This window comes from Syngnathus typhle, linkage group LG14, assembly GCF_033458585.1.
Source record: "Syngnathus typhle isolate RoL2023-S1 ecotype Sweden linkage group LG14, RoL_Styp_1.0, whole genome shotgun sequence".
NCBI lineage: Eukaryota > Metazoa > Chordata > Actinopteri > Syngnathiformes > Syngnathidae > Syngnathus > Syngnathus typhle.
In genome coordinates this window covers 6,307,100-6,327,809 of record NC_083751.1, presented here as the reverse complement: position 1 = coordinate 6,327,809, position 20,710 = coordinate 6,307,100, and the positions used below count along the sequence as shown (strand labels likewise).

Genomic DNA, 20,710 nt, shown 5'->3' with positions numbered 1-20,710 from the left:
CAAGTGTGACCTTTTAACGCTCAAGCTTGATTTAAGCAGTTCGGGGATTGCTGCCAAGGTTGCGACACTCACACCTCTCTGCAGACTGCATTTGTTCACTGCATTGTCCAAGTGTCACCGATTGCTCCATTCACAAAACATCGGCAGGCTCTAATGGCAAAAGCGGGCCAAACCATGTGGTCAGTCTTGTTTCCTTTCGTTTGAACGGATAATCTCTTCAAATTCCTGTTTAACTTTACGTGCAAGTATTGCAGTATGTAAATAAACGGACACTCCAAGCTGAATGCCTACGAGTAAAAAGCTACGTCGGAAAAATATACTTTGTTGGGGGGGGGGGGGTCATTTTTTGTTTTGTCTCCAAGTGTAAAAATGGCACTTCAGCAATTCTACACTGTTGGCTTATAAGCCACATATGCATCAAGCGTAAAACGCTGAGTGGTGTGACCGCTGATAAGTGACTGGCCAGCTGAGCCTTAGCTACAGTGAACAAGGGCACTTATCAAGATGGCCTCACTTGAACATAATGCAGAAATGTTTCCAACTGAATTTTTTATTTTTGGCAAATGGAGCCCTGCAATGTGTAATGCAATTTGCTATATTTGGATGTCTTTAAATTATCTAGCACTGATTTGGGGGGAAATTGTATGCTTGGAAAGTACTCGTGGTATCGGTACTTGGTATCAGCATCAAGAATCGAGTACCAAATATCACCACCTGCAATCACGGGTACTTCTCTGTCCTGTGCCTTCAGATGTTTTGGGTTTTCCAAAGAAAAAATGAATGAAGTTTTCAAGGGCTAGTTTTGGTCCTCTTGTGGTGTATCGTTTTACCAGACGAGAGCCATTTCAAGCAACCCCACCCATGTCTTCTTGCGTGGGTACCACATCAATCTTCAGCTTATGCCGTGGTCAAAGTACCACAAATAGGTCCCGAAGATTATTGCAGCATGTTCCTACATGTAAGCTGGGTTGCTACAAGAACCAACGTGTCCCGCACTTCACCTCGTTTCCTAATACAGCGATTGCATTGTTTTTCTCGTGTATGGCTCGAGTGACGTGTCAGCCTAATACTAAATAAAGCCCGTTATTTCCATTCCTATTCTCAATGCCACCTAGCCAGCTCAAAGAGAGATAGGAATAAGTGAAACACATAAAGTAACTGGAAGATAAACAATGGATCTGCAGACAGAATGGCCGGCCAGCTTCTCCGCTTCACTTCCTGAACCGTATAATACAATACTCTGGTCTATCCACACCCCCGTAAGGGTCCTGGCAAAAGCTAAGGAGAACTACTGCCGTAACTTCCCATGTTGTCGCCGCTTCCTGTTAAATAAGGTTCCGGATGATAGGAACTCCCCGTGAAGTTATGTCTGAGTCTTATTGCAAGGGCCGCATGAAGGAAGCATGGCTAAATTTATGATGCAGATTCTTCAGTTAATCTTTAAGGAGCAGCTGATCTGCTAAATTTATGATGCAGATTCTTCAGTTAATCTTTAAGGAGCAGCTGATCTGTCTTTTTTGTGTCCTCCAATGATGTGAAAAGGGGCGGAGCCTTCATGTGCTTCAAAGGAGACCAGTCGGACCAGTTCAAAAAAGATCTACAGTGCTCATTGAGTGGGAGTCAGAAGAGCAGTTTAGAAGGTTCTGAGAAGACCATATTCATCAAATGAATGAAGAAAAGAAAGATTTGACCAGTATTGGAGCTCGGCGTGTCAAAGCAAACAGCACCAAAGTCGGACGGCCGCTTTGCAAAGTGCTTTCAGCTTTGAGGCCATTGAGTCCAGCGGCACAAATAATGATCTCACCTCCTCAAAATGTGACCCGGGTCTGTAGAGCAAGCCAGCTCCCCCTTGTAGCTACAGGGTAGACACGTAAAACGTTCTTTGCATTTTCAACAACTCTAATAGGATCAGTATCAAGTACAAAAACGTACTTGAGGAAGGTTTGAGGTTCTTTTGCAGCAATAAACCTGCTGAAAGAAACTCTCGGTCTCTTTAAATCTCAATTCCAAGTTGTCATCCTAGTTGAGTGGAGAGAAACTGCAGGGAACGTACTTAAAGGAGTTATTGCTTCCTCTGTAAAGAGTCTTCAGGTTCCCGTTAGCTGTGTTATTAGTTTGCTACAAAAGCTGCGAGATGGTGTCAAAGTCGACGTTCTTTTTTCCAAATAAATCTCTTCTTGGTAGAGCATGTGGGGAAATGTCAAAAGCACTCCACTTCTGGGTGAGAGGCAACTTTCCATGTCATGTTGCTGCAGTTGTTCACGAGTCAGGATGATTGACAAAACTGGAACCCGATCTCACAAAGCTCCAGCCCGTCTCCTTGTCTCCCTTTGCAACCACAGATCTGGACAGGACTGAAACAAGACTGCATTCTGGGAAAGCAACGGCGGCCAATGACGGCGGAACTCTGCTGATGGAAGGGAAAATTTTCTCCATCGGACTGACGCACATTAAGGGATCGAGGCTAAACTTACATCTTAAAGTCGCAGCACTTTTTTTATTTTTTTGCGAGTGCCTTTTGAGTGCTGAGTCAAGAAGGTCAAGGGACAAAAGTCATGAGGCGAATGACAGATGGCTGACTCGTGCCTTTAAGCGACCTCGCTTTTTTTTTTTTTTGTATTTACTTCTTTTCTCCAATTGTATTGCGGTGTAATTCACTTAACTTACTTTTACAGCTCTGGCCTTCTCTTTCACATTCCACACATGGCTTTTCTGGATAAAGGAGTATTTTTAGCTCCGTTCCTGCGCCATATAAAACTGAAAATATGTGGCGATTTACTTTCAGCTTAGCACTAAGAGCATTTTGAGAATCACAATGCTGGATTGGACTGAATGAAATCAAGTCGTGTTGCACTGAAGTCGGACGTTTGAGTCCCATCTGTCCTCAGATTTTTTTTATTTTTTATCTCTACTTATGTACTTCTAAAATAAACATTCATCCGGATCGCTGGGCTCAAAGGAAGCTCAAACTATATTGGGATCCATTAACACACACAACACAGTTTATAGCGCAACAAAAGACCACAATAAAGTAAAACGCAGCAAAAGTTTCATCACTGTAGCGGTAAACAATGACTACTTTGTGAATGCTGACAATTATTTCAAAATCTTCTATCATTAACATTGACTAAGACTGTTACTTATTATAGGCAAGGGGAAAAAAAATATACAAAATTAAGCTTACATATTCTTCGCCAAGTAGATAAAACGGAATAATAATAGGGCAGTCCCTTTTTGTAAAAGCAGAGACAGATGTTTACAAATGTCTTACTGCCTTACAGATTTATTCAGAGAATTTGTTCATTTGACTCCAACAGAAATAGAGGACAGAGTCACGTGAGGGGTTAAAAAAAGAAGCACTCCCATTTTTTTTTTTTTTTTAGAGAGTGAGGCCATAGTTTTCATGGTAAAGCATTTAATGCTCCACGCCAGTGATCATATGTCCGTCCGGCCCCTAGCTGCAGCTTGAAAAGACATTTCCTTCTTTTTCAGTGGGGGGGGATTTTCTAACCACCGTAACCATCAAACTAAACATAATTATTATACCATCAAATAATCTAAAACACAAGTAGTCTTATTCCATCTTAGGTTTCAGTCTGCAATGGAAGCAAGTGTGACTTCGGAGGAAGCATGTTTTTGACAATAAATGGATGAGAGCGATTCAAGCCCATGTGTGACATAAGGCTTCCTTACGCTTGATGAGGCAAACAGACGAGCAGATCTTCCTTCATGACAGTCTTTCTCTACCTACTGCGTGAGTGATGCACAGCCAGCGTGTCGTGCTCTTACCTCCAAGACTGGTCCGGCGCCAAGTATGGTCCTCTCCACTCCGCTGGCGTATCCTTTCTGGCTGAGTGCAGTCAGACAGTGGATGAGAAAGTTGGTGCTTTGAGTCTTGCCCGAGCCGCTTTCTCCGGAGATGACAATACACTGGTTGACCTTCTTCCTGAGCATGGCATAGTAAGCCACGTCGGCAATGGCGAAAATGTGCGGCTCCAGTTTGCCCAGTTGGTGGTTTTCGTAGAGTTTGACATATTTGGGGTTGTAGATGGGTAGAAACTTGAAGGGGTTGATGGCAATGAGTATGCTGCCTGCGTAGGTGTAGATTTTTTTCTTGTAGAAGCGTGTGCGCAGATTATCTAGGATGCTGTCCTCGTTGAGTTTGGGGAGGTTGCAGAGGTCGGCAAAGTCATCCTGTGGAGGTGGGAGGAAGCCCCTGGCGGCGAGCCGCTGTGCCTCCTGCTCTTTGGACAGCGGTGGGAGGTGGACATAATGGATAGAGCCGTCATTGTTCCTCTCCTGGATCGCAAACAGAAGATACAAGTCTTTACTTTTCGAGATTTTCAGAACGCTCTGAATAATTTCTGGAAACATTTAAATCGTTGAATGCCCATTACGATTTTCCATGTACCAACACGTGGATTTGTCATAATTGTCGTTGAGATCGCAGTGCAATAAATGTGCATGAGGACAACTCCATAAGAGACCTGAAGTAAGAAGTAAAAGCCGAAGCTCTGCGGGTGCTGCTCCTGGGCTTTCCGAGGCCACAGCAGGAACCTCTGCACTGGAAGATCTCCGGCCTCCAGCACCCACTCTTCCCCTCCACTCTCCTTCACCTCTGCCAGCACATACAGGCGGCCAGGGTCCAGCCCCAGTGCCACGGCAGCGTCCGAGATCACAGAAGCTGCTGTAGCATCCTTCTGCACTCTGATTGGTTAAGACATTTTTTTTTTAATGGTGTGAAGGGGGGAAATGACTGATGACATTTATGGCGGTAGTCCACCTCAGGTTGCAGCAGGTGGATGACTCCGCAGCGAGCCGCGGGTAGATCTGGAGCAGGTACGAGCGCCCGTTGTGATCGTTGGTGCTCGTCAGCAGACCTCCTCCCCCCTTAACTCCGCCCGCACTCGTTGCCATGGCAGCGCTGCCATCTCTGACACTCATCCTGAGTCAGGGGGAGTTGCCTCAGCATGCCGCAGCCACCGCCTCCTTCTTGCTACAAAGCACCTGCAAGAAAACAAATCACACTGTAATCAACAATAATTTACACAGTGACATACACGTCATCGACCGAAAATGATCAATCATTATTAAATGAATGTAATGTCTACCTTTTGGCAGAGCTATTAAAATTTAATAATTTGTCCATATCTTGGTTTTATTTTATCGTATACAATATTAGTGTGTGATTGCATCCAAATGATGATGCCTGTATTTTTTTTTTTTTAGATGCTAAAAATACACATTACAGATGACACCTTAACCTCAGTTCCTGCTGTCACTGAAGTCAGCTCCTGCACAAAAGCAAACGTGAAACAACACACAAGCAAAACCACAAACGGCGCAATGACGCCAAAATACCGGTACTCATTTTTCTTGACAAGAAATTATAATATAAAACTTGGTGGCCGGAAGAAAAATGAAGCCTAATTTTACCACAGCAATTACGATTAAGCATCTTCTGGCAACATAATGACTAAAATGTAGGTCCTGTTTTGGAGTTATTGAATCATGTTTGTCCAAACAAAATCTACCAGGCGTTTTATCAGAACAAAATGACCCCCGACCCCGATAAAGCCCACACGAAAAATACTGCATGGCTACGTCGCTGTCATGATTTTGTTAAGGGCACCATTTGTCAAGTGTACCCTATATAGTTCAAGAGCCATAGCACAAATTTAGCATGACAGCAGCTGGGTAGAGTCTTGCGATGTATCGCGTAGCATGACCCCCGTATTAATAATGAATGCTTGGTAAACTGTAAGCCACCCTTGGGGTAACTGGAAACTGCTTTAAATCACAGCCCTGTGAGATATGGCGGGCCGACTACGTCGCTTGAGTAACCCGAGATCCATCCGGTAAGTACAAGGACTGATAGTTTATCACTTTTCCCCATCTGAGGAGAGACTGTTTATTTTGGCAACCTGAAAAACAAGATGTTATAAACCAAGAGAAAAATGATACAGTAAATAGATGGGGGTCATAAACTTTCCAATGATTGATCACAATCTTGCGAGGGTTTCTAAAAATATTCTAAAGCAGCTGTTGGATCACTGCTGTATATACAGAAGTTGCTTAATTCAGGGAAATATATTTTTGGCTCTTTCGCTGACCTAATGTGATGTGCAGTTTTTAAATATTAATAATGATTGCAGCTCGTGCGGAAACTTTTTCACAAGTAGTGATAGATCTTGGACACGCATCAACAGATTGTGTAATTGATTATTGGGAGGATAAGACCCAAAATAGAACTTTACAGTCACGAGCTTTTGCATTTTTCCAGGCCACAAGTCAGTCGCATGCAGGCTTTTTCAAAATAATAAGGCATGCAAAACTGCAGCGACCACAAAAGACAGCATAAGCATTATGCTCCATTACGATGTCAGACTGTTTTGAAGACATTATTGTAGCTCCGGGCTGCTTCCTCGATTAGACTCCAAAAAGGATTAAAGTTGAATCAATATCCAACAAATTGTACTATTTTGAATCTTTCTAGAAAAAAATATTTCGCACATTTCAATGGCAAAAGAGGTGGTTGATATAAGAACACTCAAATGACCATAAAAGTCAGGAGACAAAAAAAAACATATTTTCAAGTGAAACCAAAAAGAGAGACAACCCTTTGGGACAATCAAGAGCGCCTTTGAGATAATACGGCCTCCTCCCTGCAAAGGAGATCCTCAGCGAGGATACCCAGCATTCCACAGATAAGACCCCCGGGTTGTCTGCTTGGCCGGGCTTAGCCCGTCTTTTTAGCTGCTTACGACGGGATGGGGAAAGACATCGGAGTGCGGGACTACAGCTCAGACAGGGACTCTTCAGCTGCTTACTGTGAGCTTTAACCTCTAAGAAGCTCCTTAGATCAGACATAGTCAAGGGGGTCCCCTGGACTCATCAACCTTTTCCAACCTGCACTTGAGAGTTTAATCTTGAAACAATGCTTAGAGTCTGTGTTAATATTAAAATAAATATAAATAACAAGCGGTACAGATAATGGATGGATGGTTGGATAAATAATAGCAATGTATTTATTTATTAATAAAAAAATATTAAATCATAAATAAAATAAATAAATACATTAATTACTAAAAAATTATATTACATAGTTTCACAAGTTTTATTTTTTGGGTCAAACTGAAAAAGACCAATTCTCATGACAAACCTGCCACATGTACACAATTAAAGGGACTGCCGCAGGAAATGAAGGAAACTTGGAACGACCCCATATTTGGCGGTGAAGCCCAACTGGGTGACTCATTGGCACATGTGGAATAAGACAAATAGCTCTTGTTCTAATTCCTCCCACATAAACAAAATAGATATTTATAAAGGAGTTCATAGTCACCCATTGATGTGTAAGAACGCCTTAGCTGTTTTATTCTTAGTTTGAGTTCCAGACACCACAATGAGAACGTAAAACGGGTCCACTCAAGACCGTAGACACCATCAGCTGACTGTATGATGTGGCAGGAAGTGGATGACCCAGTGACAGCGAGTCAATGAATGGAACGCTCGCTCTCTTTCTCACCACCGAGCCCCGCCTCATACCCGCTTCTCTTGCCCTCACTGCTTGACTCATAAATTAAATTCAGTGATGAAGCAAGCAATGATGTCAACAGTGTATATGTGCAGGAAGATACGGTGACTCCCTGGATTCCATTTGCTTTGGCGAGTAAATGTCATGAGTCAGCTCAGAGCACCTTCGATGTTGCTAAGAGGCATCGTCATAGCAGCGGAGAGTCGAAATCCCCAAAGTTAAAAAAAAGTCAGACATTATTTACTCAACGGCTAACAACAACAAAACTCCAGTTAGCTTGTATAACAGTGCAACCTGGTTACAGCGATTGAAATGTAACACGATATTTTGATAATTGTCCAGATACCTCCCTCCACCCCTTCCGGTGTCAGTGTGTGCAACCCAAAGCTTATTTCTTCTCCCTGGGGAAAGTGGAACTCCAGCCACTCAAGTATCCACCAGCATTAGAATTCTCACTAACATGACCTAATGGATATGAGAGGGGCTGGCCCGTTGCCAACATTCAGCTGCATTGTCCACTAGGCACAAAGAGACAGAAGCAAAGGAAGTCAAGATTCAATATGTGTGTGTGTTTTGGCCTTTACGTCTGTCTGTACTCTTGGGGATTTGTAAACCCACGCGGGTCTGGCGATGGTGAGCGATTGCACCTCATGCCTGCTGAGTGGTGCTAATCAGCCTGGAGGGCTTCTGCAGTGCACATGCATCCAAAATGGCTGTCTGCCATGTGTGCTATTCCCCCCCAAAAAAAACGCAGTCCTTTGTTTAATCAGAACGATACCTCTTGCAGGGAAGCAACCAGCCAGCAGACCCCGACTGGGCTCCTAATCACAAATGCAGATATGGAAGCCAGTGAAGAATGAGTCAAGGGTAAAGGGCACTTTGAGCTCATACCCTTCCCCCAGTCTAAAAAAAAAAAAAAAAAAAGAGAGAGCGAGAGAGAGAGAGGTGAGGAGCATCTGCTGGCTGCATCGAAAGGAGACAAGGAGCCTTTGACTTGTTGATATAACCGCATTCAGTCGTCACTGAAGCTTAGCTTACGTTCAAAGTTCCTGCAAGAGAAGCCCCGTTGTTCAGTCGTTTGTTTGGATGGCAGCAGCTACGACAGCGACACAAACACTGCGACACAATTCCATTACAGCGTGTACTGCGCCAACTATGTACACAACAAAAACAAACCGGACACGTGTGTTGATCGTTGGTGTAAACAAGACGAACAACTTTAAATCCACCTTTGTTGCCACACAAAGTCTTCTGAATGAGCCTTTTTGTTTTCACACAAAGGACGGCGGCCATGTTTTCTTTTGTGACAAATAATTCTACGCAAAATTGCATAAAATGCATGTGAAATCAAGCAATTGCATGGTATATATATATATTTTTTGACTCAGGCAGGCAAGTAAAATTACCAGACCGGCAACAGACAGTGCTAATCAATGGAAATACAGTTATCTCAGGGGGGCCTGCATTGATCTGCCACTCCCATTGTCACGTGTCTAAGTCAAGTATTGACAAACTAAAGCCGGCCTGCCATCAGACGGCCCTCGAGGGGGGAGAGGAAAAATATGACCCCCTTATCACACACACGTTGGTTGAAAACATCCAAAGGTAGTTTGACCTTGAGGCAATCTAACGTGAGTGCGAGTCAGTTTTATGAACTTCCACTTGATGTACATTTCACAGCAGGGCACAAAGCCCAATGCCACCTTTGCTTTTTATGCATCTGTTCCTCCCCCCTTCTTCATGTCTTCCACTTTCTACCACAAAATCAGCTTCTCTTTTAGCTCCTTCAGCCCCCCCCCCTTTTCTCCCCACCACAGATCATTTGGCACCATTTCTTCTAACTCACTCCAGATGCCAGTTTGCACTAAAGCGAGCGGAGGAGCATAGCCTTGAATTGAATGTTTTCTCCCCCAAAAAGCAGCTTTGTTGTTTTCATTTTCTGCATGGTCTCGACATTGGCCAACAAGAAAATATTGAATATTAATGCTTACAAGTAAATTCTCACCATATTAGGTCTTGTCTTTCATTCACACGTCAAAGAAGCTGGCCATAAAAAAAGAGGCGACATTTTCAATCACCACCATGAGCCAAAACCGTGAAATCAAAGCAGCGGCATGACGTACAAGAATCCGAGGAGACCTTAGCATGTTGGACTTAATGGCATCCAGAAGGCACTGTGTGGTTGCTTTGGAATTCCACGTCGGCTGCTGATGATGTGATGATGAAACTTTTCCAGGTCACTCTAGTTGAATGGAAAGACTACAAAATTGAAATTAAGAACAGTCATTAGAACGCCTTTAAAGGCTCGTGCGATAAATATTGACGTGACACCACTTCCATCCGGTCCTGCTCGACAAAGAAACAGGGTCCCAGAAGAAATGAGGAGCACCTGCAGGCCCAACTCAGGAAAAGCGGAAAAAGGAAGAGGATTATTGTACTGCCTCACTCATGCGGGCTGTTCTACGTTTAAAAACACTTCCGACACACATTGTGCTGGTCACAGCATGCAAAGTCTACATCAACTGTAAGATGCAGAAGTTTGATTTCATCACAATACAAAAAAAAAAGCCAGTAAATTGTTTTCGAAGAATAACGATAAATGAATTGTGTTCTTGATTTTAGTCGCACAAGCAGCAAAACAAATCAATGTGTCTGCTAATTGATGTCAATGTGTGGCTGCCTCCTGCACACATTGCTCACATCTTGTCGCCAGTCTCTCCCAGCCAAGCCAGACATCCTGTAGACTTTCTGACAAATGAGTTATTCATCAGTGACCTGAGACTACACAGTAAAAAAAAAGCAAAGGCAAACAGAACAGAGTCCAGTGGAAGCCGAACCTCTGTTCCTATTCCATCTCTTGAAAAAAAAAAAAAACCTCCGCTGATCTCACCTACATTTTCCCCCCCATCTGTGCTTTCTGTCTGCTCTTGCGTTTGGTCACCCTCCACAACCCGTCAGGCATTCATAAAGAAAAACAGAGACGCTTCAAAACTTGAAGACCCCGTCCAACAAAAGGTCTTTAAAAACAAACATGAGAATCGAATCACCTTCCTTCTCAGGGGAGTTTAATGCAAACCAGGTCCTCGATTTTAGCTAGTAGTTGAACCGACAAATTATGTCACGTCTACGGTTCGACGAATGTTATCATCTCATTGGAGTTGCAAACGTGCATCCCTGATAAATCATTACAGTGCGGGGAAAAGAGCAATCCTAGCCCGAGGGTGGTCCCCCCCTGCCCGCCTGCCTCTCTGCTCATAATCCTGAGCCAAGGGACAGGATCAATGACAGCAAAGAGGGTGGAAGGGGGATGGAACAACTCTCACCGCAGCCATGTTTGGTACAGTAAGCCATGTTTCCACCAAGCGGTGAAGTTGATCATATTTTGGAAGATTTAGGGTTAATTAAAGATCGTCGCAAAGGCGGTTGTATCCGTGTGAAACTGCTTAAATGGTATGTTAGTCATCCGGTGCTTACAACATGGACGGTGAAGACGCTTGAGGAGGACATTCCAAGCTCTGCTGGTTGCCATAACAGTCTCTTCCTGTTTGAATCATTTGAAATCATCCAAAATACAAAAATTCAACAGCTCCAGCTACGACCAAAAACGATTACGAAAAAGAAAATTATTTCGCTTAAGTTTCATTTTGGCATTTGTGTATTTTATAAAGAACCAACTGGCACATTTGATCCAAACTACTTTATGAAATCCAAATGTTGGCCGTCTTAAAGCGGTTCCATTTTGTGTTCCATTACACAGACCGACCAGTTTCACTTTTTTTTTTCCTTTCTATCTCTGCTTAGATTACCACCGTGCCCGTAATCACCGTCTAAACAAGCCGCCGTGGGAAGATCGGCGTGATCGCGATCAAGCCGAGCATCTTGACCTGATGTGTGTTAAAGGGAGTGAAGAACGAGGCGCTCTAAGTAGGCCATCGTCAAACAGTCGGCCTTTTTCCTCACTTCCACCCTATCATTACAGCCGAGTCTATTTATAAAGCCCATAAATTTGGTTGGCCGCACTGACGGCGCCAAGTTACCAAGGAGTTTGAGGAATTGATGACTTTACAGCCTCAGCAATCTTCCTCATCATCGTCATGCAGTCATTTTTGCTCTCCATCTGCTCCAGTGTATAAAGAAGAACAGGTCATGGCAGCTTCTCCATTTACCGTTTTTTTTTATGCAAAGTGAAAGGCCTTTTCTTCCACGGAAGAAAGGCGGACCGTGGAGTGCACACAAAAGCCCACACCGGTGGCAGATTTCTCCTCCCCGACCTCCATTTTTCCGTTCATCTGCTCAACACATTTTTGGTACAGCGTCAACAAGCACAATTATTTATGAATCACACTCAATGACCTATTAGTGTTCCGTTGAAGAAGATATATTGGATTGAAATGATCAACACATGAGTTCTGGGACGATGTCTTCTGCTGATCCGCAGCGTGAGGTCGAACAAGAAAATCCCTGCGAGGAGACGGTTCATATTGCTGTCATCCAAATGCCTTCCTCATGAGCATATTGGCAAAAAAAGAGAAAATAAAAACACGTCGCAACACGCCAAACATATTTGGCCAAGTTCCTTCCCTTCACTTTGTGAGGTAAAAATAATCTTTATCGTCATGTCGCTTTTGTTCCGTCAACTTCTTTTGTATTCATCCCAGACTAAGAAAATATTTACCTGAACTAGAAGAATCATCACTTTCTTCTAATATTGATGAGGATTGTGTTGTCATCAACGAGGCTAACCTACAAAAAGCTTAGCCCAGCACAGCAGCTGAACAAAAGCGAGAAAACCCGCTGTTAAGGGACCAATTAGAAATCACAGTGCGGCTGCTAACCTGCTCCGCCATCCTTGTTCCGACAAAAAGCTTGATGTAGAGAATAAAAACAATTAATCAAAACCGCAGACGTCTCAAAGTCTTTTGTTGTCGTGCTAACTGCACGTTTTGCTTACAAAAGCGGAAGAGTCACTTCCATGTGTATTTCTGGCACCTATTTTTTTTTTTTTTTTTCAACATGGCAGTCAGCAAAGCGTGCCCAATCAGCTGATCCTGCACATACACTGAGCATAAGCATATTCAGAAACCTGTGACCTAATTTCCTCAATTGAACTAGCCAATGTTTCATGTTTTGGACCATATCCGACATCCCAAAAAGTCTGAGCTTAGATTGGTTTGATATATAACATTAACATCAATGATATGCCAGGGGGAAGGAAATATACACGAGTCAGTTCAAATCATGTGAAGAAGCTCAGCATATCTGTGGCTGCTGACCCATGATATAGTCATCCACAGCAAGACAGAATTGTATCCGCCAGGATGTGAGGACCAACTGCGAGCGCCCTCCCCCCATCTCTTCGGCAGCCCACCCTCAACCATCTCTGCAGCCAGAAGCCACCATTAATAGCAGCACACCATATGGGCTCTTTTCGATTCAAGACATGACAAAATAGCTGTTCGGTGGAGTGCCCGAGTGAAAAGAAGCGCTTTGAAGATATGGTGTGGAAAGAGGAAAGGCTGCTTGAAATCGTAAAGGTTTGAATGTGTTGCAATGTGAGTCTTCAGTGGGGGTGGAGCAATTGATAGATTTTTTTTACAAGCAAAATGTCTAGCGCATGATGAATGAGATTCTCATGCAGGGGAACCTCCAAAGTCATATATCGTAATTGTCTCTATAAAGCTAGTTAGATGCTACTTACGTTAGCATTGTGCTAAAAATGGTTGCAGCCTGACCCTATTTCTAATCAGTTCATTTTCTATTCTGTGGCTATTCTTACACTGCCAGCACGGATGATTTGTGAGTGAAATATTTTCCAAAGAATTAGCCCATGTCAGGCATTCCATCTTAAGAAAACCCTTTAATTACAACAACCTTCATTTTTAAATCTTTTGTGAGCTTAGCAACCCCAAATCAAGCCTACAAATACATGTGAAAACGCCATTTTAGACAAGACTAAATCAAAGCAATGGAAAAGACATTGTGAGATGCTCTAGCAAATCAAGGAGCATTATGTGTAGTTGTAATGTTCCTGCTTATGATTTCTTTTTTCCACCATCGGGACATTAGTCATCAAAGAATACTTGGTCCTGCAGCTTGCAATATATTGAACCATTTGTTTTGGCCTGTCGTGCTTCTTAGAATCAAAGGCGTTTGTGGAGCATTGCAACTGTTTCACCCTGAATGCAAATAAAGAACCTGGGATAAAGGGAGTGTAAGCAGGGGAAGGGTAATCATTTCACATGTCAGTGGAAATGCCTTTTAAATCAATCTAAACATGAGCATGGTTCAACTGAGTCATGTTAAGACACTTTTAAGTCCAGGCATGAATTTCAATGCCAGCAGTTTAACCACTTTCTTTTAATTTAGAACACATGGAGCATAAACATGACTAGTGCACATCAATAATAAATGTCTTCTGACACAATAAAATGAATCAAAGTCTGAAAATAGCTTAAGAGCAAATCCATCAATTCTTTTGGACATGGTAAAGAAAAATTGGGATTTTTATTCACCCAAAATAATCCTTCAAGTGCCATGGAAATTAAATGGGTGAGTATTGTGTTTCTTTTATGAACACTTAATTGGTTTAAATATTCAGATATTGAGTGAAAACTGGTGATCTTTGTTCATCTATCAAGGACCAAGGGGTTTAAATGAAAGGTAAAGCAATCAAACTGTCTTTCACTATCCATTTCTTTCTCTGTGACACTTTCATATGGAGGTGTGCCGTGAGATTTTTACCAAGTGTGCAAGGTTGGGAAACACTATCGGTGGTGTTAGTCATTTTTATTTGGAGAGGGGGGGCAGTCTGGGAACGTTGATGAGCAACAAGTTGAGACAGACAACTCATGCAAACATTACAAAGATGCTAGCAGTCGACAAACAAGTTATTTCTCCTGACATTTTTAACAAAGTTAACGAACCTTCACAGGAGTCAATTCACTCTCATAGGCTGCATTTATTACTTCCCTTCTCTTGTCACTACACTGACCGAGAGCCATTGGGAAATATCCATATGCTTCCAAATCGATTATTCCGTGGGTAGCTGTCTTTAAAAAAAAAAAAACATTTTATCCCAAACAATGTGTCACACCGAGCTAATATAGAATAAAACATGAACGTACCTTTTTTCGCTGCTTGTTCCATTGTGTTGCTCTTCACAGTAGCTCCCACAAATAAAGCTAAGCTACTGATAAAAATCAAAAAGCAGCGACCAACTTGCTGGTATATCCGTGTCTTGTTTGTATGAGGATTGCTTCAAACCTGTCTTGGCAGTCTAGAAGGAGGGGGGGGGCTAACAACACCGGAGACGGACAAAGATGCGACAACGAGCGTGAAACCGGCGCGGAAACCAAAAATAAAATGACGGACAAAAAAAAAGTAGCTTCCTCGTACGCCTTGGTGAAACAAAGAAGAGGCGTCCCTTGGCTAAAAAGGTGTTCAAAAGCACATTTGACGCAGGGAAAATGAACTGGTTACTGGCCGGCTAACCAGCTAGCCTGTCGCCACTTCCTATCTTTTCTGCTTTAATAACAGCAGCCAGGCTGAAAGAAGCCGCGGAAGGGGAAAAAAAAAAAAGTTGAGGGAAAAAAAAAGGTTGCTTTCAACGAGGGCGCGCTGTTGCATTCAAAAGTACTTTTTTTCTGGAACAACAGTGCCCCCTACAGTATTTGTATTGATGGTGCGGGATATAAGTAACTGGTATGAGCAACAGCGCCCCCTTTAGCTTTAAAATAGAAAGTGTCGAATTGTACACACATGAAGCTATGAAACGTATTTTTGTGTAGTTTGATATTTGGATCAAGTTCAATGTACTGAAAGGCTCATGATAAAAAATATTTTCAAACAATAACTAGTACAAAAACTGATAAACCGACTAAAAATGAATATTTAATCACACTCCCTTTCCACAATTGGTCTTTAATTACTGTTAAAAGTACATCCATATTTTTTATAACAGTATCTAAAATTTGCAGTCGTTTTTTTTTCAGCACCGCATTTGATGGATACACATTTTTTATTTTCAGGCAAAACAATGTAATTCTACTTTCTGTCCACAAGAGGGCGGCTTCTTCACGCAAATGGTTATTACACGTCATTGTCATTTGAATGAGTCAACTGCATTGTCCTCCAACATTACCACACTGGCCAACAACTTACACAAACATCCCTGAAGTTTTTTTGTTTTTTTTGTGTAAACCTGCTGAGATTCTGCAGATTTATCAAATGATGCAGTATAGTCGACAAAATAGACTGAGCCACTACGCCACTGCTTTTATGGAACAAAAAAAATGAGTGTGGCACCCAAAACATTTTTGCACACCTCTCAGACTGATATGAATGATTGGCACGTTTAAGACTCACTTGAGGTTGACTTGACTTTTGTGGTTAAAGTGCTGTCTGAAGTTATACGTTGAGAATGAGGGCGTTTTTAACCGTCAACAGGGTGTTGTTCGCACTTTGTTGCAGTTGCTTGTTTGTTTTCCTCATTCCATTTCCACCACCAGCCTCAATGCAGAACTATTATGACATTTCGAGGAAAGTACTTGCAATATCATAGTATCATTATCGTACTTTGGTTTATATTTACCTAAAACTTCATATACCTGCACAATTTAACAATTGCCACTTCTTAGCGATGAGAAGTTTTTCAAAATATTGGAAAAAAAGATGCACCTCATGATGTGTCGAGTGAATTCAGATCTCATTTTTGTTTTAAAACTCAAAAAGCAGAACTAATATCTAAAACGAGAGCGAATACTTTCATGGGCGAGGTCCACGAATGTCATGCCTCATTAGCTACAAATGTAGGTCAAATAAGTATGCCATTCACTTCACATACAGTAGCAATGGTGAGGAAGTGCATTCTTGCTTTGCAATGTATCTCAATTGTCTTTCACAACAACAGAAAAAAAGACAAAAGAACATCTATGAAAGGTTAAGATGGACAATAACAAGCTTGAGCAGTGTGAGGGTGAATTATGGCTGATAGCAGCTCTTGAATGAATTATGTCACTTCAACCTCATGGTGTAAATCCAACCTTGCAGACCTCCTCTAAGGCCCGAGAGTGCTCAGCATGTTTATGATTTAACTGGGGAAAAATTTGTGAAATGCCGGGTGATACCGTTCAGCTGCTGTAGGTAGAAATGAGTACAAAGTGAATGGCAAGCAGACTCTAATGGCTATAAGAGGTAAAAAAAAGAAAAGATGAATCGATCTGCACCTTTATTTGGATCAGCACTAAAATCTAATTGTTTCTTCCTTGTCCCATTTACCACCCCTCTAAAAAAAGCACGATTCTAAAATGCAGTTGGCCATAAAATAAAGGGCAGACTGTTGCACTCCAGTGCTGTAGGTGGCAGTAATGCACATTAAAAAAAGTGAAATAAAATACCACAAATACACAAGTATTTTTTTCACAGCAGTTTATTAGTAATCCAATTGGCCCTGAAGCAAGCAGACTGCAATGATCAAACCAAAATAAACAAACAACTCACACATTTATCTAAAGCTTCAGTAAAATGTAAAGTCTACTAAGTAATTATAATATAATCAATTGTCAGCTTTTTGTATGACTAATACACGTTAAGGGAGGTCAAATAATAATTGGCGATGAGAGAGATCATAACAATACAATACGATTCCATAATGTTAATGGTTTCAACTTTATTGCTTGTTTTTGAATGTAATAAAATAACAAGTTTGGATGTTGCACTTGTTCAAAAAGTGTGCACCTTTCATCATCTTCATGATATGGTGCAAGAAATGTGGCAAAATGATGGCAATCTGTGTTGCATATCGCACACGTGTGATGGGTGTGAACCTTCTCTGGGTTACTTCCCCATCAAAGATGGGCTGCAAAAATCAGTAGTCAGCGAGAAGTGCATCTCATGCACTCTGCATCATCACCAGAAACAGCCGCAGTAAGTACTCATTGGCATTGCACTCTTTTTTTCTGTCTGATTATTATTTGTGATTTATTATTAAAGAGCATAAAATGCACTCTTTTATTTCATTCTGATTGAATAGATTTGGATTTATGAAATAACTCGCTTGTATTCAGAGGGATATCATTTTCTCAAGTTTCGTGAGGATCAATAAAAGCTTTTGGTGCCCTCAGACAAAAATTCGAGAAATTGATTTTAGGCTGGGCGACACAGATTTCCGAGAAGAGAGATGATATTAATTCTTAAGATTTGATACGGCAGATTTATTTTTGTTTTTCTGCCGACACTTTGTACTTGCATTTAATTTGCTTTAGGAGAAATGGTTCAAATGCATCCTGCTGCGATTTAAATACCCTCAGCATCTGCTTCTGGTCCATGCTGTGTTCACCACATGAGTGAGGCATTTAAATGATGCCTTTTAAATTGGCAAACCTCCAGTGAGGAAGTAGATGGCAAGTTTGATTGCGCCAGAATTATTTGCAGTTCATATTAAATTATTATTAAATCAAGGTTTTATTGATATTGAAAGTAATGGCTGCATAATTAAAATGATATATTCTTTATGTTTTGTAAGACCGTTTTTTCCAACCTTTCAGATTATAAAAGAGAAATATATGGAGTTGGTATGCATCCTCTAAACTCTGCAATGCAATTAAAAGATACTGAATGGATATTTTCATCAAAAGGGACATTCTCAATACACATATTTACCTAACACTCCAAACTAATCCAAACTTACTTGAATAATTAAATAAAAGTCAGATATACTTACAATGTGTAGCCTCCTGGTCAACACAACTGAACTTATGTAAGTTTAATAAAGTTTTTACAATTGTTGTAGTTTGTCAATATACTCAAAGTATACTCAAATGACTGAATAAGCCTATTTAAGAAAAATGTAGAGGTACTGTGACTATACACGTATCTTAAAATGACTTTAAAAAACACAAGTATTTTGGAACATGTTTGTTTCTTATTGAGAAAAAAATTATATATGCTCTGCATATAGACTAACCTGCAAAACCTCATTTTCTTCATTTTTTTCTTCTTCTTCGTCTTATTATATTTGTCGTCTTCTTCTCTTCTTCTTTTCTTTTTCTTCTACTTCTTTTCCAAAGTGAATTGATCGTGGTGGGATATAGTAAGGTTTGCTAGTGCCCTCTAGCGGCCGGAACATAAAGCACACAAAGCAAGGCACTCTTATTTCAAGGTATCACTGATTAATACATGAATTATGATCAGGGTGTATAAAGTAGACTGTGAGCACGTTTTTGATATTTTTCCGTTTGAAATAACCGTAAATTCGGCTTGCCCTCTTCCTGCAGTGATGTTTATTTTCCTCTCTGTCTTATCAGGTGTGTGTTATCCAGTTTCAAATTAGCCCCCCTGCAGCTAAACCCAACCTGGTTCTGGTCCTCATCCTCCCATCTGAGAAGTAGCCATGGATCTTTCCATCTCCTTCAGCACCTCATCTTCCTGCCCTCACTTGTATCCTTCATCCACTACTTTCCTCGGCAACGACTCCCTCACGAACATCTCCGAGATCAACCACGTGATCCTGCGTCATTACAACCACACGGGCCGTCTGAGGAACAGAACGGTTTCAAACTCTCAGAACGTCAGCGTCACCATGATCGTCTTCCTCATTGTAAGCATTCTCATCATCCTGGAGAATTCCCTGGTGTTGGTGGCTGTCATTTCTCGCATCTGCCGCAGTTGGCGTTGGGTGTACGTGTGCATCGCCAACATCACCCTCAGTGACCTCCTAACCGGTGTGGCCTACCTGGTCAACATCTGCTTGTCGGGTAGTCGGACTTTCCAGTTGACGCCTGCGCTTTGGCTTTTCCGTGAGGGCTTGCTGTTTGTCGCCCTGGCCGCATCGATTTTTAGTTTGTTATTAATTGCAGTGGAGCGTTACGTGACGATAATGACCCCACTGCCTCAGAAGTCAACCAGGAGCACCTACTACAGGATTTACGGCCTGGTGGCCCTCTGCTGGGTTTTGGCTCTGGTGATTGGCTTCCTTCCCTTATTGGGCTGGAATTGTGTGTGCAGTCTAGATGGATGCTCCACCCTCCTCCCACTCTACTCCAAGACCTACATCTTGTTCTCCCTCATCATCTTCATCATCATCCTCCTGGCTATCGGCATGCTCTACGGCGCCATCTACAGTCACGTACACAAGAGCGCGCAGCAGCGATGCCGTAAGCGCTCCCTGGCTCTGCTCAAAACAGTCATCACCATCGTGGGGGTCTTCATGCTCTGCTGGGGGCCGCTATTCCTGCTGCTGCTGGTGGACTTCTTCTGCAAGTCCCGGCAGTGCGCGCCGCTCTTCAGCGCCGATGTCTTCATCTCCCTAGCCGTCCTCAATTCAGGCCTCAATCCTATCATCTACGCGCTGGGCAGCGGCGAGATGAGGAGAGCAATGGCTAAGCTCCTGTGTCACTGCTGCTTGAAGGCCGGCCTGTGTCGCCCCGAGCAGTTGACCTCCAAGGAGACCAGCAGCACCTCGGAGAGCAGGCAGGATAACCTAAGGAACAATTTGAACAAGATCAGGAACCTGAGCACCGCCTCGCCTCCGCTAACTCTGAAAAAGTCTCGTAAGGCGTCGAAGAAATGGAGGTTGAACTCCACCAGCAGCTGCCTTTCAGTTTCGAGTGGTTAGACCACAATGTGTGCCCCTCCCATGTAAACAGGACCTGAGAGAGGTGCTACACCTAAGTAGTAACTATTTCCTCAGATTTTTTTCAGGCTTTTAATTAGATCTGTATATTTTCCTATGTTTTATAAGAGAATAATATTTTTATATCTTCATGTATGTACAAAAACATGCTGTATTTGCATTTTTTTTTTTTGGCTTCAAAGTTAATAAATATTCCACAATATTCAGTATGCCACCTCTTCCTTTCCTCTAAAGGGGAATATGTCATTGAAACCTTGACAGGCTCCATAAGACTCAAAATGATTCATGAACGTAAGATCCCATTAACATCAAGTCCACAAAGTCAAGTTTTAAATAATACCTTCAAGGTGTCATTGTTCACATCAATCTCAAACTGTTCAATGTCAATCAAAAGCGAACTTTATTGTCTGTTCATGCATTAGAGCACAGACCTCCACCAAGGCAAACAGATTAAAAATCAAGACATACCTGGTGTTTCTAAAAAAAAAAAAAATGTCATTGACTGTGTGTGACTTATTTTCTGCCCTTCCCCTAAATTCCTT

General features: G+C 42.0%; 2 protein-coding genes across 12 annotated transcripts in view; one reads left to right on the top strand and one right to left on the bottom strand.

Annotated features, from left to right (window-relative positions):
- The window catches only part of si:zfos-588f8.1, a 32,584-nt gene extending 17,484 nt beyond the window's left edge, over positions 1–15,100 (bottom strand). For 7 of the 11 annotated variants that reach the window (XM_061297166.1, XM_061297171.1, XM_061297173.1 and 4 more), the window contains exons 1-4: positions 14,662–15,100; positions 4,784–5,007; positions 4,488–4,707; positions 3,790–4,299 (exon numbers count right to left, since the gene is read on the bottom strand). In XM_061297166.1, coding sequence (XP_061153150.1) covers positions 3,790–4,299; positions 4,488–4,707; positions 4,784–4,944 — 891 coding nt within the window. In that variant the 5' untranslated portion in view covers positions 4,945–5,007; positions 14,662–15,100. Of the gene's footprint in view, positions 1–3,789; positions 4,300–4,487; positions 4,708–4,783; positions 5,008–7,345; positions 7,483–9,542; positions 9,581–9,660; positions 9,797–12,212; positions 12,442–14,460; positions 14,587–14,661 lie in introns of those variants that run through there. The other 4 variants (XM_061297167.1, XM_061297169.1, XM_061297168.1 and 1 more) reach the window with 4 other exon arrangements.
- Positions 15,101–18,926: 3,826 nt separating this feature from the next.
- s1pr4 (sphingosine-1-phosphate receptor 4) lies at positions 18,927–20,370 on the top strand. Its single transcript, XM_061297182.1, has one exon. The coding sequence runs from the start codon at positions 18,927–18,929 to the stop codon at positions 20,148–20,150; it is 1,224 nt and encodes a 407-aa protein (XP_061153166.1). The 3' UTR covers positions 20,151–20,370.
- The last annotated feature ends 340 nt before the right edge of the window (positions 20,371–20,710 follow it).

Bases quoted from the DNA above. Each gene is read 5' to 3' on its own strand.
- s1pr4 (XM_061297182.1), top strand. From the start codon at position 18,927: ATGGATCTTTCCATCTCCTTCAGCACCTCATCTTCCTGCCCTCACTTG.